This window comes from Pungitius pungitius, chromosome 15, assembly GCF_949316345.1.
Source record: "Pungitius pungitius chromosome 15, fPunPun2.1, whole genome shotgun sequence".
NCBI classification, from domain to species: Eukaryota; Metazoa; Chordata; class Actinopteri; order Perciformes; family Gasterosteidae; genus Pungitius; species Pungitius pungitius.
The window spans coordinates 9,503,518-9,521,355 of record NC_084914.1 but is presented as its reverse complement, the minus strand read 5'-3'; the positions used below and the strand labels follow the sequence as shown (position 1 = coordinate 9,521,355).

Here is a 17,838-nt window from a genome sequence, read left to right as displayed (position 1 = left end):
TATTTGCAATTTCTTTGCTTTTTAATATATACTTTTCAAGTTCTTGCCATAGTGAGGATTAAATATCTATTTTATTATTAACAATAACAATTAAGCCGATAACAACGAGTGATTTATTAGTGTTAAGCGTTTTGGACTTGCTAGAGAATATGAATGCTGGAAAACGTTTAAAGTTAAAAAGACAAACAGCCTACACATTTGTGTGAAATTTTTGAGAGTGAGATGTGTGCTCTTTTGTCCCCTTTGCCACCTGTCCTGGATGATTGCTGGACTTACGGCTTGGTAGAACGGCTATCTGATAATTACACCATCTTTCCTCCGTCACTGCTTTGCTTATCTTCCATTAGAAACAGCCAACAGTTAATGTGTTCATCCGCACTTGTGTATGTTTGTGTGTGTATTTGTCTGTTCTGTCTCTGCTATCCTCCTAACTCACGAGGTCTGCCCCCCCTCTCCCTCTTTCTCTCTTTCTCTCTCTCTTTCTCTCTTTCACTCTCTTTCTAATCCCCAGATCACACACCCACACCCAACACACAAAGAAGCAAGGGAAAATAATTGAAGAACCGTTACAGAAACCCGTGATTCTGCCACAACTGAAAGACTCAAATCTGCAGTGGGGAGTATAGCAGCGACGCTCATGCCTCGTTAGGATAAGGCAGGAAAACCTAGCAGCAGCTTCGGCTGATCATGAAAGGAATATTTATCTGAGAAAAGAATAGCACAGCCCCTTGATACTTCTTAATGTTATAAATGTAGCCTACATATAACACAAACAGGACATGGGGGATGTGGGTCGAGGATGGAAAGTGATGAGAGATCTGCAGACATTAGTGTGGCTCCTTCACAATACACATAAGTAGTCAGGTGGTTGTTGAATGTTTCACAATATTAATTATTCAATATTAACCTTTTTATAGTAGTTGCTTTGAGCCTGAATTTAATGTAAAAGTAATCACTATCAAAGCTTTCCATAAGAAATCAAGAATCAAAAGAATTCTCAAATATTTCCGTATTATGAAATGATACATTTGAATCACAGTAGAATGAACGTTTCCCAAGTGCTCCCGGTATTGTGATCTTCTGGCTGCCGTGAAAAACCCCAGTGCTTTATTTTGTGGGATTGTGGTAAGTGTGTGGAAAGGTTGCAAAGCTTGGGGTTTATTGAATAGATTGAATAACTATAGCTGCATATTGTAGAGGAATGCAATCACTGACAGCAAACTGTCTATTACAGAAGCTCTGCCCTCGGATTTCCACACCAATCCCTCTTAGCATACAAGTACTAACACATTCAAACTCATCTCAAAAGACCCCCTCATATTCCCTCCTCTCTTTTAGCACCTCTCTGCGTCAAACTGGCCAAACAAACACAGATTCTGCCCAGAAAGAACGTTTTCATTCTTCACAATATATGTGCACAATTTCTCGTATTTGTGGGAAATCTTCTTCTAGCGCACGCATAATCATTTAAGTGGAAACCTAAAACAATAATATTTTTTCTGCCTTAAATTGAAACGTATCTTCATCACCCGTATCTGACATTTTTCAAGATGAACACCTAATCGCGTTTTATTTTGAATACAAAAACCAACACCCGGAAGCTGTGTGGTTTAGTGTCGCTGGTTGAGCGTCGGCGTGTCTCTCTCTCTCTCCGTGCCCACCGTGCTCGGTGATAGTCTCTCTACCCTTCCGCCGTCCCCTCGCGCCTACGACCAGTTAAAGAACCTCCTCGCGCTCGGGAACTAGCGCCAGAATTTTTGGAAGGAGGAGGAGGAGGAGAGGACGGAGAGACACCAGCCGCGCTGCTCCACCACCACCACCACCACCATGCAGATACTCGGGCTCCCCTTTCTCCCGGTTTGGCTCCTTCTGGGCCACTACGGCGCTCTCGGCGGAAAAGGTAGGAAAGACGAGAGAGAGAGAGAGAAAATATGGAAATATTTTTTTTATAAATTTATATTTTACTGCACACGGTGCAACGCTACGGCGTGCCGTCCGTCTATAGTCTAAGTTCTGCTGTATTCAGTAACTTCATGCGTTGGTTTTTCTTGGCAACTATTTACTAACGTTACTTACCCAAAGTTCACGTAAAGACGGGCCGGGTGGGGGGGGGGGGGTAGTTATATATATTCCATTTTTATATTGATGTTACATAAGATTACGAAACGCAGAAAATGAAAAACTTAAAAGGAGTGTTTTTCCAATTAAATAAGGAACTCGGTCCTTAACAAGTTCTGACTTCCTGCTGCAGCTCTGCTGTGGTAACTCTTCACATATTGTAGGAATTCACATTTATGTTTTTTAAACCCCTTTCAAGGTTGCTGGGTAGTTCTTCACAGTGAATTGTGTGTTGGAAGCCACCTTGTATTCCTTGAATGATTAACATCACAAACACGATATTTATTGAGGGCATCAGCAGTTATGGTGGCTCGTCATGATTGGCTGGTTGAAGATGCCTTCTAACTATGACAATCGATTAGTACTCTGGAAGGGTCTGCCCGCTCGAGGCCTTCAGTTACATGTTCTCACCCTGTGATGTTCTTACATCTGCCTCTCTCTCAGAGACACACACACACACACACACACACACACACACACACACACACACACACACACACACACACACACACACACACACTTGCCCATGAAGGGCAGCAGCGGTTACACTGGTATTAATTGGGTCTCTGGGGTGAGAGCAGGCTGACTGGCTGCCTGTGCCCAACCAAACATTATCATCATTTTCCTTGTTTATAAAAGACGTCCATACGGGATGCGAGCGTGAGGGGAAGCTAACCTGGTTTAGAGCCTGTTTTCTGTAACGACACCCGTTTGATACAGTGTAACTCTAAATATATACATTTAATGGCACACGCAGTTGTCATCGGTAATGCACATACATAATCTGGTCTGAAGACCAAATACCAAGTTATGAAATAAGTCTTTGTTTAAGCCTGTTCCTATTTTGATAAGGAGTATATTAAGGCTTTTGTGCTAGCTGGATGTTTACTTTGCCGTATGAAGGAGACTCTGAGAGGGAGTTTCGTAGTTTTTGTTTGGATTTTGCATTTACAAGCTCAGCAGAATACAGCACTGTATATACATGAGACAAAGGCGTGCTGCTCAAAAACAATCCCAAAAACACCAGAGCCATAGAATAACAAATAACACGGACTGAGAGGATTTGAGAGGCGCTGAGAGAGAGAAGGAAGCGAGAGAAAACAAGATCTGATTTATGTGCATCTTTTCAATAGAGGCGCCGAGCTGCTTTATCCTCGCCGGGACATAAATCCTGAAAGTGATCTGGAACGTGGAAGCATAAGTCAGGGTTTCCTCTTTTCTGCCATGACTGGTGAAACGATGTGGAAACCGCTCTGCCCGTCCTGTCGCACTTCTCCTCTTCACTGCCATTCATCCCCTTTTTATTTTCGTTCCTTTCCTCTGCTTTATCTTAGCATTCTCTCTCTCTCTCTGGCTCTCTCTCTCTCTCTCTGGCTCTCTCTCTCTCTCTCTCTCTGGCTCTCTCTCTCTCCTCTTTTGGCTCTCTCACTGTTTGGTTTGCCCGTGTTTCGTCATTCTCCTCCTCACTATCTTTTGCCGAGCTCCAGCTACCTTCGTTCTGATCCCCGGAGCTGCTGCTCGTTCTCACTCCACCGCCCCGGATTTAATTCCAAAGTTTTATGGGCTTAAGTGAGTTGTATAAACGGTGAGGGAGTCTTCTTTTTGTCTTACTTTGCCTGGAGAATGTGACATTCTCACTCTATCCCGGATACCTCCCAAAACCATTTTATATTATCTCTTTCCCAGCCTGTCCAGATTTTCTCTTTCTTTATCCCGCCATTGTAACTTTTCTCAAACTCCACACCTTCCTTCTCCTTTAATATCCCCAGTTTTTTTTCTCTCGTGCCTCACAAAGAAGAAAAACACTTTCTTACTATGCGTAAAAATATGTGCAGGAGCTGTGATAACAGGCAATTGTCAATTGTTTAAACAGACTGAATACAGGCATTTATGAGTGAGTGTGTGTGTGTGTGTGTGTGGAGGAATGTCAGGTCTGTGTGCGCCTGCAAGTATATGCAAATTAGGGAGAATATGCAAATGAATGCCCTAATTGGGATGTTAATTACTCAGCACGGCTAATTATAATATGTCTGATGAGGCGTAAGGTGGAGGAGAGGAGGGAAATTGAAGGGCTGCCATAGGATGATGTATGTGTGGTGATAAGTGTGTTTGTTGTGTTAAAGAGAGAGAGAGATTTTTGTGTTTGGGTCTGCCAGTATTATACCAGCTGGTCCAATGGCCCCGCAGGGGCTTTCTGGGCAGCACAGCTCAATATGTGGTGGATAAACATTGCATGCAGTGCTGACTTCTGAAGGAAACACACACACACACACACACAAACTGCTCCCTCACTAATGCATCGATTCACACACCGGGACACACTGCACTTTTCAAACTATCTGAGTGAAGCCTTTTTTAAAAATAATTTCTTAATACAGACATATATTCCTCTGCCAGGTGGCAGCTTGTGTCACTAAATTACTCAAGTGGTGCTGCAGAGGAGAGAAGACAAGAGGAGAAACATTCTGTGCATGTGGCATGGAAACACAGAGACTGGGGAAGATTCAGGGCCGGTACATTTGGACCAAACGCTATGTCTCTTTAGGCTTGAGGCTGGATGCCAATGCTCGATATATGTATTGGCTACAGCCACAAAGGGGGCAAATGTTCAGAGGACAAAGCCACATGAGATGTCACAAGCACTTTTGTTAAAACGTATGCATGTATATTATATTGCATGTTTAACAACCATCATATTGCTACACCGTGAACCCCAAATCGGTGTGGAAGTCGGCAGGAGGCGAGCTAGTTGGCGTCAACAAGCGTATAAAGTGGATGATGAAATGCATCAGTGTTTATTGCCTCTTGTCTTTTATGGCGCTATCGATCTGTTATTAATCAATGGTGGAGTTTCACTGTTGTGACGCTGCCGTTTTTTCGCTCCGCTCTTCCTTGTCCACGATCTCTCACCGTAAGGAGTGTCTGATCACGTGATGGACGATTAACATTTCCACAGTCAAGATATTAGACATTTTTGAAATGCCCGTTTGATTTAATCCATCACTAGGATGCAGGATTTGCGAGGTGATGCTTTTTTGTTCCAGAACTCCGTTGCTCAGCGTGTTGTGCGTGCGTGTTTTTACCTTGTCGTCAGGTCCTGCCCGAACACCCCTGAATTAGTGGGCCCATGTTTAGGGAACAGGGTGCAGGTAATGCACTACATATTCTCAGCCCCTGAGTTGTGTGCTTGTGGCCCGAGGGAACGTGAAACATGAAACATGTTACATGCACTGACCTTCATTGATTTTCTTGATCATTAAACACACAAGTGTGGTTGTCCGAGCTATGACCTTATTAGTTTCCTCATTCTTTAAAAAAAAACAACTAAATCCAATAGGGCCCAATGATTCTTTTGTGTGATAAATAGCCTCAGTGTTGGCAGCAACAGTAGATCCAAGGCCGAGTATCCTTGAACTTCCATGTACTCACTGGGATTTCTTTTTTCCTCTAAGGTATTTTTTAAGTCTTCATATAAGCATTCAAGATTGACTCAAAATGGCTTGACCTCACTCATCCTTTGGCCGAGTAGAGCAATGCTCCACTCAGACGGAGCTGAGTCGGCGCTGTGCCTCTGCGTTGTCTCCGCTCTCGATGTACGCAGGCCGATCAATCCTTTTATTAAACAATAGTCTGTGACTCACGATAAAGCCTGAAGTTATGAAGCCACTGCACACCGTTTAATTATAATTCCAATACCAACTCATCAGCCGGCCGTGTATTTGTGTACCTATTACCTAATAAAATGTGTCAACACCGGAGTGTGTGTTTGGTCCCAGCCAAGTATGTGATACGCTCCCAGATGCGCGCACACACACACACACACACGCGCGGCTTGAGTCATCTCTGTGTCGCTTTTAAGTCTTCCTGTGTGGGTCTCTTTCACGTAGTTCCAAAACCTCACACACTCTTTGAAATGGCTTCAATATTTCTTCTGATTCCTTCAACGAGCAGTCATGAAAGAGCCATGTGTTTTCCATCAGGACATACGATTCGGCAGATGTTTAACATCCACAGGTTTGCGTGAATATTGCTGAGGTAGGTTACAAAGTGAAACTACATGGTGTAACATCACAGGTCCTGCAGCAAGTCTCGCCATAGGGAATTCTTTAAAGTTATCTGATACTTTGCCTACAAGGCAACTCTGTGTGCGACTGAAAAACAAACCACAACAAAAGAATCTCTTTAGAGGTGTGTGTGTGTGAGTGAGAGACCAGAAAGAGTGTGTGAGGTGTTGCTCACACCATCAGTCATGTCCGCATACACACAGACTCCTGCACCTGGTGTACCTGAAGCTGCAATTTATGCTGCGGGAGAAAGGGAATCACAGCAGGGGGGGAATGAAAGTACGTCCTCCAAAAGAAAGTTTAAATTGTCACCAGTCATCAGTCAGACGCGTTATCTCCGTTCGACCACTCGACCGTTCTCCCATCGTGCCGCTGACTCTCTGTCCTTCTGCCCTCTGGGAATCAGCACCTTTGATGCCAGGGTTTGGATTTGAGTGTTTAAGTTAATGTTGCATGGTGTACCGCTACTAGAAAAGTACCGCGGTACCCTTACGTTGAAAGCGGGACGATTTTGAATATTTTTAGTACCGCTACTTCATTAAAAACCAGAGCGCGCTCAGTGTTTCGCTCCCTGCCTGGCCGCTTGCACGCATTGACTGGGTGGGCGGGGCAACCAGCTCTCTCACACAAACCGGCAGCTGTCACTCACAGCGAGTCATCTCAGGGAGATGTCATGTCCTCATGTGCAGGAGCTGTTGCCGTCCTCGGCTTGTTGAAAGAAAAGAGGCCGGAAGTGAGATGTGGAAAAGAAAGAGAGGAAATGTCAAGCTAGGTATAGTATCGAAGTCATAATTTTGGTATCGCGACAACCCTAGTTTAAGTGCAAATACCTCCGACCATGGTCAAACCTTTGTCTTATTTTTTTAAATAAAAAAAAAGAGACTTTTCTTTAGTCCCCCCCCTTACCACAAACAGCATGTCCTCACCTGGGCCACATGCTCTCCATGTCTCTTTTTCTTTTCTATTGTTGATTTTGATTAATAGATTAAGGTGTTGTGGGGTTACGTCGCCATGTCCCCTTTTCTGTCTGTGCGGATCACGTTTTTATATTGTGTCTCTTCGTGTGTGCATAATGGATTGTTTTTGTAAAATCAATTTTAGCAATTTATCATTGCCTCCCTGAGACACCTGCTGATTAGACGCTTCATGCCTTTTGGCTCAGACTACATTTATAATCAAATGTTACGTTGCATGAAAAATGTTTTTGGTAAATTAAGAGTAGACTTAACCTTCTATATCGTCCTGTCAAAAGAACCTAGAAAGAAATTCTTTTGAATTATTTCCTAATCTAAAAAAATGACTCTTTCTTTACAACAAAAGCATACACCTATTCTAGGCAATATTATAAATGTATTGGATATAAAAAGGCACTTTCTTTTGGTTAGAATAGAAACACTGTAATTGTAGTTCTTGAACAATTGGCTCCATATATTTATTTTATACTTGTATTATTAAACCTGCTTTAGTTGATCACATGCAGAAATCTTGACCTCCTGTGTGGCAAGTTACTGTAGCAGGAATTGTTCTCTCCAGGCCATTAATGACCTCATTTTATCCAAGGTGCGTCTATTTCCAAGTACTATTATGTGTGTCTACATGAAAGATGAACAGTGGGCGAAGGGATTATCACGTCGTTTGCCCCCTATTGTCACACAACCTAGTTGTGTGATTGTGAGTCACCAACTGCTATTTTCCCTGATTGATAAATATGGACGTGTCACAAAAGAGCCTCGATTTCCTCCGGTTCGTAACGTACTCTCCGGCTTCTCCTCGGCGTGTTCCATTAGCGGCGTGATGTACAGTCGCTTGTTGCCCTCAGAGTCATTTGATCCTCCTCCTATGTGCGCTTTTGCCATTTACTCAACTGACCTTCCAACCCGACTACCGGCTACTAATACACGACTTCACTGCTTCCAAGCCCCCGATGTCTGTGTCTCTCTCTCCTCTATGGCTGTGTCTCTCTCTCCTTTATGTATTTAACCTCAGGCGACTATTGTGGTTGGCATAGCAACATTTCCCATCAAGTCAATGTCCCAACAGTTGAGTTAGATTTTTTTACTTACTCTGGTGTAATGACATTTTGGGTTTATTTTATCCACGGTCCACAGCTTTCGCTATTACAACTCTGTCGCCTGTCAGCAAAGAATCCTATTAATCTTTGTGCAATTTCAGCATTGTTTTTTCGCACCCTCTGATAATGGTGCTTACTCATGTTTTTCCAGCTCATTATTGTTAATCGATTTTGATATTTGTCATCGCATGCGGAAAGTGAAACGTCCCTTTTATCCATTGGAGCTCAACTGGACCTCTGACCGTACTCTCATCCAAGACAATTATGTCCTTTTCTAAAGTGTTAATTCCTCCCACGAGTTGTCAAGGTAGGACTGAAAGCTGTGTGCGTGCTAAGTGATGTGTGTGTGTGTTTCGTAGTTGGTTTAAATGAACATGTGGTCATGAAAAGATACCGACACTTATCATGTTGCTTCACACGACTCAAAGGGGATTCTTTTCTCTTTCTGTGGGCTTGTTGGATGATATGTAGTCATAAATATTTTGTCATATGATTATGTTTTATAATATATTGATATATAAAACATAATTATCTGGTTAAATGTTACCAACAGACACTTTTTTTGCAACTCGAGCAATATCTGCTGCCTAATATAGAAAAAGGGAATGCTGAATACCTTTTGAATATTAAGCACACGTTCCTATTGGTATTGTATAATGTAAAGGTACAGACTATCAAATCAAACTATTACAGCCCGTGTCTCTCAACACATTCTGAGGCAGTTTTTGTGTGTGTGTGAGAAATAAATTGATGAAGGCAGTCGAATCAAAGCAATGTTCTCTAAAGGAAAACCAGCAAGAATACCCTCTTCAGTCCACCTGTCACAATTAAACCTCCACTGAACTGTTAGGTTTCTATTAAAATGCCACGGCATGGTGTGAGGATTGCTCACCCCCACATCTCAGGGGCACTTTTCCTCTGTAATTATAGTCAATTTGCTTCACCAGAGGACAATAAAAGTATTGTATTGAGTTGAAAAGAACGAGGCAGCATCCCGGCACATCAGAATGCTGTTCAAAAATGACTTTGTGCTTTTGTCTGCTGTCAACAGTCTTAATATCGCTCTCCTAGGACTCAGTGATTTACTTTTATCCACAACACAACAGTCAGAAATGAGCTCTTCTCTTCCAGATTATTGGATGAATAAATTCAATTTAACAGGCAATAATCCACTGGCAACAAGACTATGTTTCTGAAATACGTTTTGCATTAGTAAAGCGACGCATCGAACTGGAGCATCCATCACTGATGGATGTGTAATTACTAAGCTTGTGGTATTGTGTTAAATCTTGGCCCTGTTTTGAACCTGTCTCTTCACTTCATGACAGGACATATATGGAACGAGAAAGTGAGAGTTTATTTGCAAAGTAAAGGCTGTTGTGTGGTGAAGAAGAAGGAGCAGCAGAGGGTCACGGATGAGATAACCAGAATGAAAGGGAGTCTGCACGTAAACACGAGAGCGCTCATCACACCGCTGATATATTGCTTTGGTGAGAGTTAACATTAATACTCGCCATCAATCCTCCTCTCCCGCTCTCTCCCCGCGTGGCCGCTCACCCTTTATACTTCACTCAACATTATCGACCAGGAAAACGTTTCCACGGACCAGTGGTCATCTGCAAGGAAAGTGCTCTTTTTAGCAGCTACGGCCGCTTCAGGCGTGCAACTTTGGGAAGTAATGACCGTTTGCCTTTATTGGACATTAGTGCGTGTTATTTCTCTGCCGACCTGGTTCATACCTTTCCTTCCACCTGCTGACCTTTCCCCCCCCTACGGCGTTTGCACTGACATCCACCTTTCCCTCATGCACAATTAAACACACACACCTACGGACGCACATTCACTTAGCAGCTCTGGAGCCTGTTGGAAGCGGCAATAAGAATCGGCTGTGAGCAGTGCTCCTTGGGGGCGGCTCCACAAAGGATCTGACAGCTGCTCTGGGTTGAGACAATCGGGGGATGAGATGGCCCGCTGACTCCTCTCGTTAAACCCCTCCCTGAACTTTTTGTCTTTCTCGCTCTTCCAGTCTCCTTGAACGACAGATGTAGAATAGGATAAATCTTTTATTGTCAACGTGGAACGGCGAGAGTCCTCTTAGCCGCTCCTCAGCGCTGCCGTAAGACTGCTCACATCGAGGCTGAGGCGTCATGCAATATTAAAGATCTGCGCCGTTTACCTCTCAAGGAGCAGTTTGCCTCTTAAGCATCATTTCTTTATTTAGACAGTAGCCCCGAGGCGCAAAGCAAAGGGGAAACACTGGTAATTGCTGCGGTAGTCGTGGCATATATTCACCAACTTGAATTCTACCAGCTCCCGACTAGTGTGTCACTACATCAGAAGAGTTCCTCCCTTTTTAGTTTTGTTTTATTTCTGCAGTCTCCGAGAAATGAGGAAGATTTTGGGCCCATGTTGTGATTTAGTGATGGAATCCTTTTTGTTATTGCAGAATATCTAATTTCTCCCCACTGTCAGATAGGGATTTTAGTAGAAAAGTGATGAGTCTTCTTTCCCGGGCCCGATTCCCGTGGTAGATTAGAACAAACTTCTGGGAGTGATGTCCTTTGGCCCAGTGAAGAAAATGTCCTCTTCTTACTCATGTCGCTATGGAAGAATAATACTCCATGTACACAGTGTATCATATTCACTTCTTAAGTGACCCTACTACCCAGTTTTATTTTGCTGAGAGACAAGTAAGAAAACATAAAAAATATGAACTTCACTAAGACTCATAAATGACCTTCCTGCCTTTAGAACTATAGTAATCTTACAAAACACTGAACTCTGAAGTGTTGAGTTGTATTTTATTACAAGTCCAGATCAAGACGAGTACAGTTCACACCGCAGCAGACGGACTTTGTATAATCTGTCCTGCGTACGCTTATGTCCCCCCTGAGTGGCCTTCGACGTATTGAGCCTCCAGCTTTCTCTTTGGTGGCTGTTCCAATGACTCTTAAGGTCTGTGGAGGACAGAGACGCATCGGGAAAACACAAAGAATCCGAGCGGGCGAGAGAAGAGGCGGTGGAAGAAAGAACCGTCGCGAGGGAGAAGAAACCGGAGCCAAGGACGGAGGAGACGCAGGAGAAAGCGAGGCAGAGATAATAAAAGATTAAAGGAACAAACGAAAGTGGAGGGGAGATGAAAGGAGAGAGGCCGTGCTGATGTTTGCTACAGACGCTCGGCGTTTGGCGGCCTCAGCCGTCGGTGGACCGCTCTCGCCGCCATTCATCGTGATTATGTGCCGGTAGGCAGGTAATGTCACCGCGGGCGAGGAGGCGGGAACCAGTCTGTCACAGCTGCTTTCACGGTGGCTCTGCTGGGCCCTCTGGGGGTTTGTGTTGTTTTCAACTTGTGTGTGTTTTTGTCTTTCTGATTGTGGCCATGAATATTTTCAAGGTGAGTACCTTACAAGATTTTAGATAATGGGTGTGGTCTGTGATATGGATCGATACCTGATCTTTGTGGCAGGATGTTCTCCAACTGTGTTGGTGCTTCCTTCTCGTGGGTGCTGCTGTTGTTCCGTCACTTCGTACGTTGATGTTTCTCGGTACTCATTGAAGACATTTTCTAATGTCAAAGGTCACCATCCGTTGCCCCCCCGGGTGTTGCAGCACGGGGCTCTTTGTGGAGCGATGCATCATTTCTGAAGACTGAGTGCATTAAAGCAGCAAAGTTATCACAGAGACACAAACACCTCTTCTTGTTCATCTCTATTAAGCCACGTAGGCCAAGTGAACAGGTACCATCAAAGCCAGCATGGACCATAATCTCTTGGCTCATTGACTGTAGTACTGAGAGGTGTTGGCGTGCCGTGGTGGGGCCCTGTGCCCTGGGGTCCTCTGGAATATGATTACCTGTCTGTGGTGTTGCGCTGTCAGCATAATCCTGGAGGCCAACCAAGCAGAACCTCATTTTGATTATTTTCTTTCCTTGTACAGCTGCGCAGCTGAATGTGTGTACTTCTCTCTCTGTGATATTATGCAGAATTATCAATATGTATATGAACGTGTGTGCCTGTGCTGTGTCAGTCTGTGTTTTCTATTAACATCTAAATGATGGCCTCTTCTTTTTTTCAAGGGAATCTTGTTCACTGTAGTTCTTAATTACGTTGTTCATAACAACCGCAATTAACAACCTCTCACTCCCTGTACTGTCATCAACACCTACTAATGGGCTCACTTGCCCACATCTCTAGAGGACAATTTGGATAACAACCCATCCTTAACACGCATCCAACTACTGACTCAAGATGAGAGGCAGGTACGGGAAAAGGCTGTCATGGTCACTAATATTGCTTTAAACGCTCCTTAAATGATTTAAAGGGCCTAGCTGTAGCCTATTATATGTATTTTAAAAAACATTTTTTTATCTCTCCATGTTATTTTCTGATTTTCGTAATAGCATCTTAGTTTCCTACACTGTTAAAAGTGTCTCAGTTCTTGTCACCAGAATTTTTCATTGAGTTTCAGAAGTGTAAAAAGTTAGTTGACAGTAGAGCCACACTTGTGTGTACTCTTATTTTCTTTTTTTTTTACAAAGCCTATACCGTATACCGTATTTTCGCGACTAAATGGCGCACTGAATTATAAGGCGCACCTTCAATGAATCGCCGATTTTAGAACTATTTTCATATATAGGGCGCACCGGATTATAAGGCGCATAGAATAGAAGATACTGCAGTAAAACGTTTGACTGGGGCTGCGTTATGCATCCACTAGATCGGACTGTGCTAAATCAAACGTTATTAAGCGTTCACTCCCATGGAAACGTTGTTCAAACGTTAATGTGGATATTAACAGTATCTCTGAACCTCCAACTTTCGTTCTTGATTAATGAAAACATTCTTGGCAAATGCTTTCGTGCATCTTGCACCGAGAGGCAGCGCTGAGACAGACGGTGGACCGTCAGCGCGATCCCGACATCCAACTACGAGCTTTAATATACTGTAGCGACTCTCGCTAATGAATCTCTGGACAATGTGCTTATCTTCTGGTTTTATTGTGGAGAAACAGGCTACTGTCGGCCGAACAAAAACACACCATCGCTCTCCAAAACAACAACAATTCCCGCGTCCCCATAGGTGGCACTAAGATGAGTGACGTTCAACGGATCAACCAATTGATCCATATATATGGTGCTCCGGATTACAAGGCGCACGCGTCGTTTTTTTAGAAAAAAAAGGATTTTAAGTGCGTCTTATAGTCGCGAAAATACGGTACTTGTAATTCATGCACGCTGCTCAAAGGTATTGCAGTGGGCGACAGCAGGGTGAACAAACCTTGATATTTCTTTATGTATTAAACCGATACCAATGTGTCTGCAATACGATAATATGTTAAAGTCTTTAGAAAGACACAAGGAGGTTTTATTAAAATGCGATTAAAAATAGGAATACGAATTGGGACCCCCTCCACAGTGCAACACTGGGATTTTAGGAAGACAGCCTTAACTGTGACCACCAGAAGGTTCAAGTTCATCAGAGTTTTTAATAGATGAAGTGATGAGCTATTTATTGTGCTTCCCCCCGGTCTTCAATCACCAAGCTGCTTTTCACTGATGCAAAACAGAATAAAATAGTGCAGCTATTGCAGAAACGGAGCGTCTTTCAGTTTGAGCGCATGGCCTTAAGTGTAGAAGCATATAGTCACTAAAATATTGTTCTTTTTATGTCCCTCTCTTTCAATGTTATGACCTGGAAAACGCACTAGAATAAATGGAGTCAGAGTTTAATTATTAATTCGATTCGTCCACCATTTCCCATGATGACTAAGAGACAGATGCTGAAATTGAGCATCAGGCCACCGACCGTAAATATGCACTGTGTATACTTTCAACAATCCCCTTTATTATTATTTACTCTCATTATTTCCCCACGTAGAGTCATCTCTTTCAAACTCTCATTGACTCCTGCGAGGCCATCTGGGGATACTTAACTGTAGCCGGCAAATTGTCTTACTCCGACAGGTAAATCCTTTACTAATGGGATTTTTTTGTTCACTCAAGCTCTAATGTCTGTTAGCTCAATCGCCCTTTGAGGTGACATTTATTTAGAATAATCAAGAGGAATTAAAGGGACCTAAACAGTCGACTAATGGGAAGCAGTGAACACACTGCTTTAGACAATAATATACAGCAAGGACAAAAATTTGAATATGTTTAATGAAAGCCACCTTTTCAATTTCACATTCACAGTTGTCAAAATGATACGCAGTAAAATCAGCATAAAAACTCTAATAAAGATCCTCTAGATCCTCAAACACTGCATCTTCCATTCAATCTTCTAACTCCATCTTCCTAGTCTTCCATTTGTGCTCCTACCTGTGGGATTGAAAAAACATGTTTCCTCCCAGGTAACGAGAACAGTGTTGGTAAAAGTAAAAGCAACTACAGTTTGACGCTTCAGACATTTTCAGGTTCATTCAGTGTGCTGCATGACATTGACTGCAGGACTGGCCTTCATTGTCACTCTAATAACCTACCACTTTGCATTACAGACCTGGAGAAACGAAAACGCAGCTTGTGAATTTGATGCATTTATTTGGGCAAATAGCACAAGGGTGACTTCATGAAGGTTTAATTCAAGGCTAGTTGTCTTTGGCCAAATTGTTTATGTTTAGAGTTATACTTCATCACCATACAGCCTGATTTTCTGTCTCTACAATGCACCGAAGCATTTGTTTGACTGGTCAATGGAAATACTGAAGTAAACAACAAAATGTGATGTGATGGGATACAGAGAAACAAAAAGGCCTTTCATTTGCATGTTCATCAGGTCTCATCTCCTTCCAACTCCTTGTCTTTTTTGGCCATGTGTTCTTCTTTTCTGCACAAGATAACAGTAAACACTGGACAAAAGATTCGTGATGTGAGTCAGTGAGTCATCAAACAGCCCGGGACAGAAAACGAAATAAACCCTTTAATGTCTGATCTTCACTTTTTTTCTGCCTAAACTCCTTTCCTCTTCCCTTTGTTCCCTCACCCTGAACAGAGATGTGAGTCTGGCTGTCATATTTGTGTGATAAATGCATCTCTGGTGTTCGACTGCACTCCTCATTCAAGTTGAACACTCAAACTAGAACAAAAACCTCACGTCAGTGTGTACTATGTTATTTTATTAAATTCGTGAGGCTTTTCTGTATATAGGCTCCATGTCACATGCATATACTGTATATTAAGACTATGACGCTAATTTGGCTGCATGGTAACATTATTCTTCTATTTATTCTTGGAGATGATGATGAAAAACCTCATTGTCATAGCTACAAGTTTTATTTCGTTGCTTGATTTAAAAAACATCTTATTTCCATACGTGTCAAAGTGAGATGGGGCAGGAATATCATAAAGGTAGAAGCCCAGTGATCTAACCCAGTATTACAGATCTTGACTGCTCAGACACCACTGAGCTTATTACAAAACGTATCTCGCAGTCAATTCAACCTTTTTTCAACTACTACACTCAATTATCATGTTAGTCAAGAAAAGTATGTGTTGTTTTTATTCCTCATCCTCAATGCTTTGCTTTCCTGAAAGCAAAGGTATTCACCATTCTGAACATTATCATAGCAGCAAGCCACTGATATCTTTGTAAAGATGAGTAGCTTCTAAATCCCTGACCCTCCACGTGTTGCTGTTTTCAGAGCTTCTGCTTACTCTGTTGAGTTAGCCAGGCCAGCCGTGCAAGTTGGTGCACGAGAGTATGTCGACATGCAGAGCGCTGTCGAGAAGCCATAGAAAAGTTGTTTATTTTGAAAATATTTGTTAATATGACTTCTATATACTTCAAGCTATCATTTCCGCCACAGTCGATGTGTAATGTGTCTCCGTGTATGTTTTTGTGATTAGTCCAGGGACTATTTTCCAATTATCCAGAAGTAATCCAGTGAAACGGAGGATTAGCTGGTGTCCGTACCTGTAAGAATGGGGTGTGTGTGTGTGTGTGAGATAGACTGAGAACATCGGAGTGACACGGTGCTCTTTTTTAAATATTTGGTTGCAATTGAGAAAAATCTGACTGTTTTGTGTGTGAAAGTAGATGTGACTTTTGGTCCAAGACTCATTTCAATATGATGAAACATGACCGAGAGAAATCCCTTGGTCGGCAAATGTGTGATCTCACTGTTAACTAATTCTATCTCACTCACTAAATCCCACCACAAATATCTGTGCATCTTAATCTATAAATGATTTGGTGCAGATGGCATTAGTTTTTTAATGTACTATTTGAGGAATAAGAATTCCTCATACATGGCAGCAAGCACGAAAGGCCAGAACAATGTAGAGATTCAGCCATTATTTTGTGCCTCTTACTTTGTGAACTGAGCGAACTGAATGATAACGACTGCGTAAAAGTCAATGTACTGTTAACGTATAGTTATAGTATTTTTACCAGGCACATTATAGCAACTAATGCATTGAAAAGGTCGGTGCAACACTGACCTGTTGATTGCTCTTAACATGTCAAAGGTTAATAATGTTGTGACGGGAGTTTAAATCCTGATGATAGAAATGTTTTTATCATTATAGTGATCATTCAAGATGCCTTATTTATAAAAATATAAATTTCAGAAAAATCAGATTTGAGCCTTCAACTATTTTCTTTTTGCCTGGATGCTTGTGATATAACGACAAATTTATTTTCTCTAATTATGTTAAGTGAGGTTTTTCTTTACCAGAAACCTGTATGTGCTACTTGTGCTAATAACTTCAATCGGTGACATCACTACGTAATCCCCCTTGGAATGTTGGATTCAGTGTTTCAGTAAAAATAAGATTCTGTTTCTGCTGTTTGTATATAGAAAATAAATTCATGTCTTAATGTCTGAAATTACAGGACCCTTCGAAAACCATAGACAAAAAAGGAATACAAACTGCAGGAGGGCTAAGAAGGGCCATTAATCTTCCGATTCAGTTAACCGAGAAAACCAATCAACTCCTGCATCAGGAAAGGATCAACAACGGAGAATACACATTTTAAATTACATTTGAAATAAATCTAGTCACTAATCTTGTAAATATGGTGAGAACTCCTCCTGTTTTAAATAATTGCAGATTTTCTCAGTTTGACTTACTCACTTTATTATTTTTTTTTCATTTAATTTCATCTCTCTCTGTCTGTGTGTTATTGTTAGAATTACATTTCACACAAGAAAGTTAAGTTGAGTGAGCTGGCTGCTAGCAACCTGTGAAGTCACCCACAAGCGGCTACACATCAATTAAGCTTAACCTAAAGCTGAAATATAATAGCAACTAGTGATTTGTATAAAAATCCCCCCATGTGCAGTTTCGTGAACAGGGTATTTGCAACAGGGAGCACAACTGTTCCCTGTAGCTGGCTGTAAAAATCACTTTTTTACAGTCATCTACAAACGAGTTTTACCAGATTCATGTGTCAAAATGAATGTCTCTCCTCTCTGCACATTTGACATGTTAATGTAGCGTTTCTCAATTGCTTCCACTCCAATACTCTTCTCATTTACCTCCCCCGTCTATCTGTCCACATTTCTTCTCTTGTTAATAATTCACGCAGCAAAAGCCTCTCTGACACACAGCCAGGGTTCAGGGCTTCCTTTTAGTGATTGAGTAGTTTT

At 42.1% G+C, this 17,838-nt stretch overlaps 1 protein-coding gene across 2 annotated transcripts in view; it reads left to right on the top strand.

The window, feature by feature from the left end:
- Positions 1 to 1,661: 1,661 nt before the first annotated feature.
- clstn2a (calsyntenin 2a) overlaps positions 1,662 to 17,838 on the top strand; it is a 96,064-nt gene continuing 79,887 nt past the window's right edge. For both annotated transcript variants that reach the window (XM_037458760.2, XM_037458759.2), the window contains exon 1: positions 1,662 to 1,900. In XM_037458760.2, coding sequence (XP_037314657.2) covers positions 1,828 to 1,900 — 73 coding nt within the window. In that variant the 5' untranslated portion in view covers positions 1,662 to 1,827. The remainder of the gene's footprint in view (positions 1,901 to 17,838) is intronic.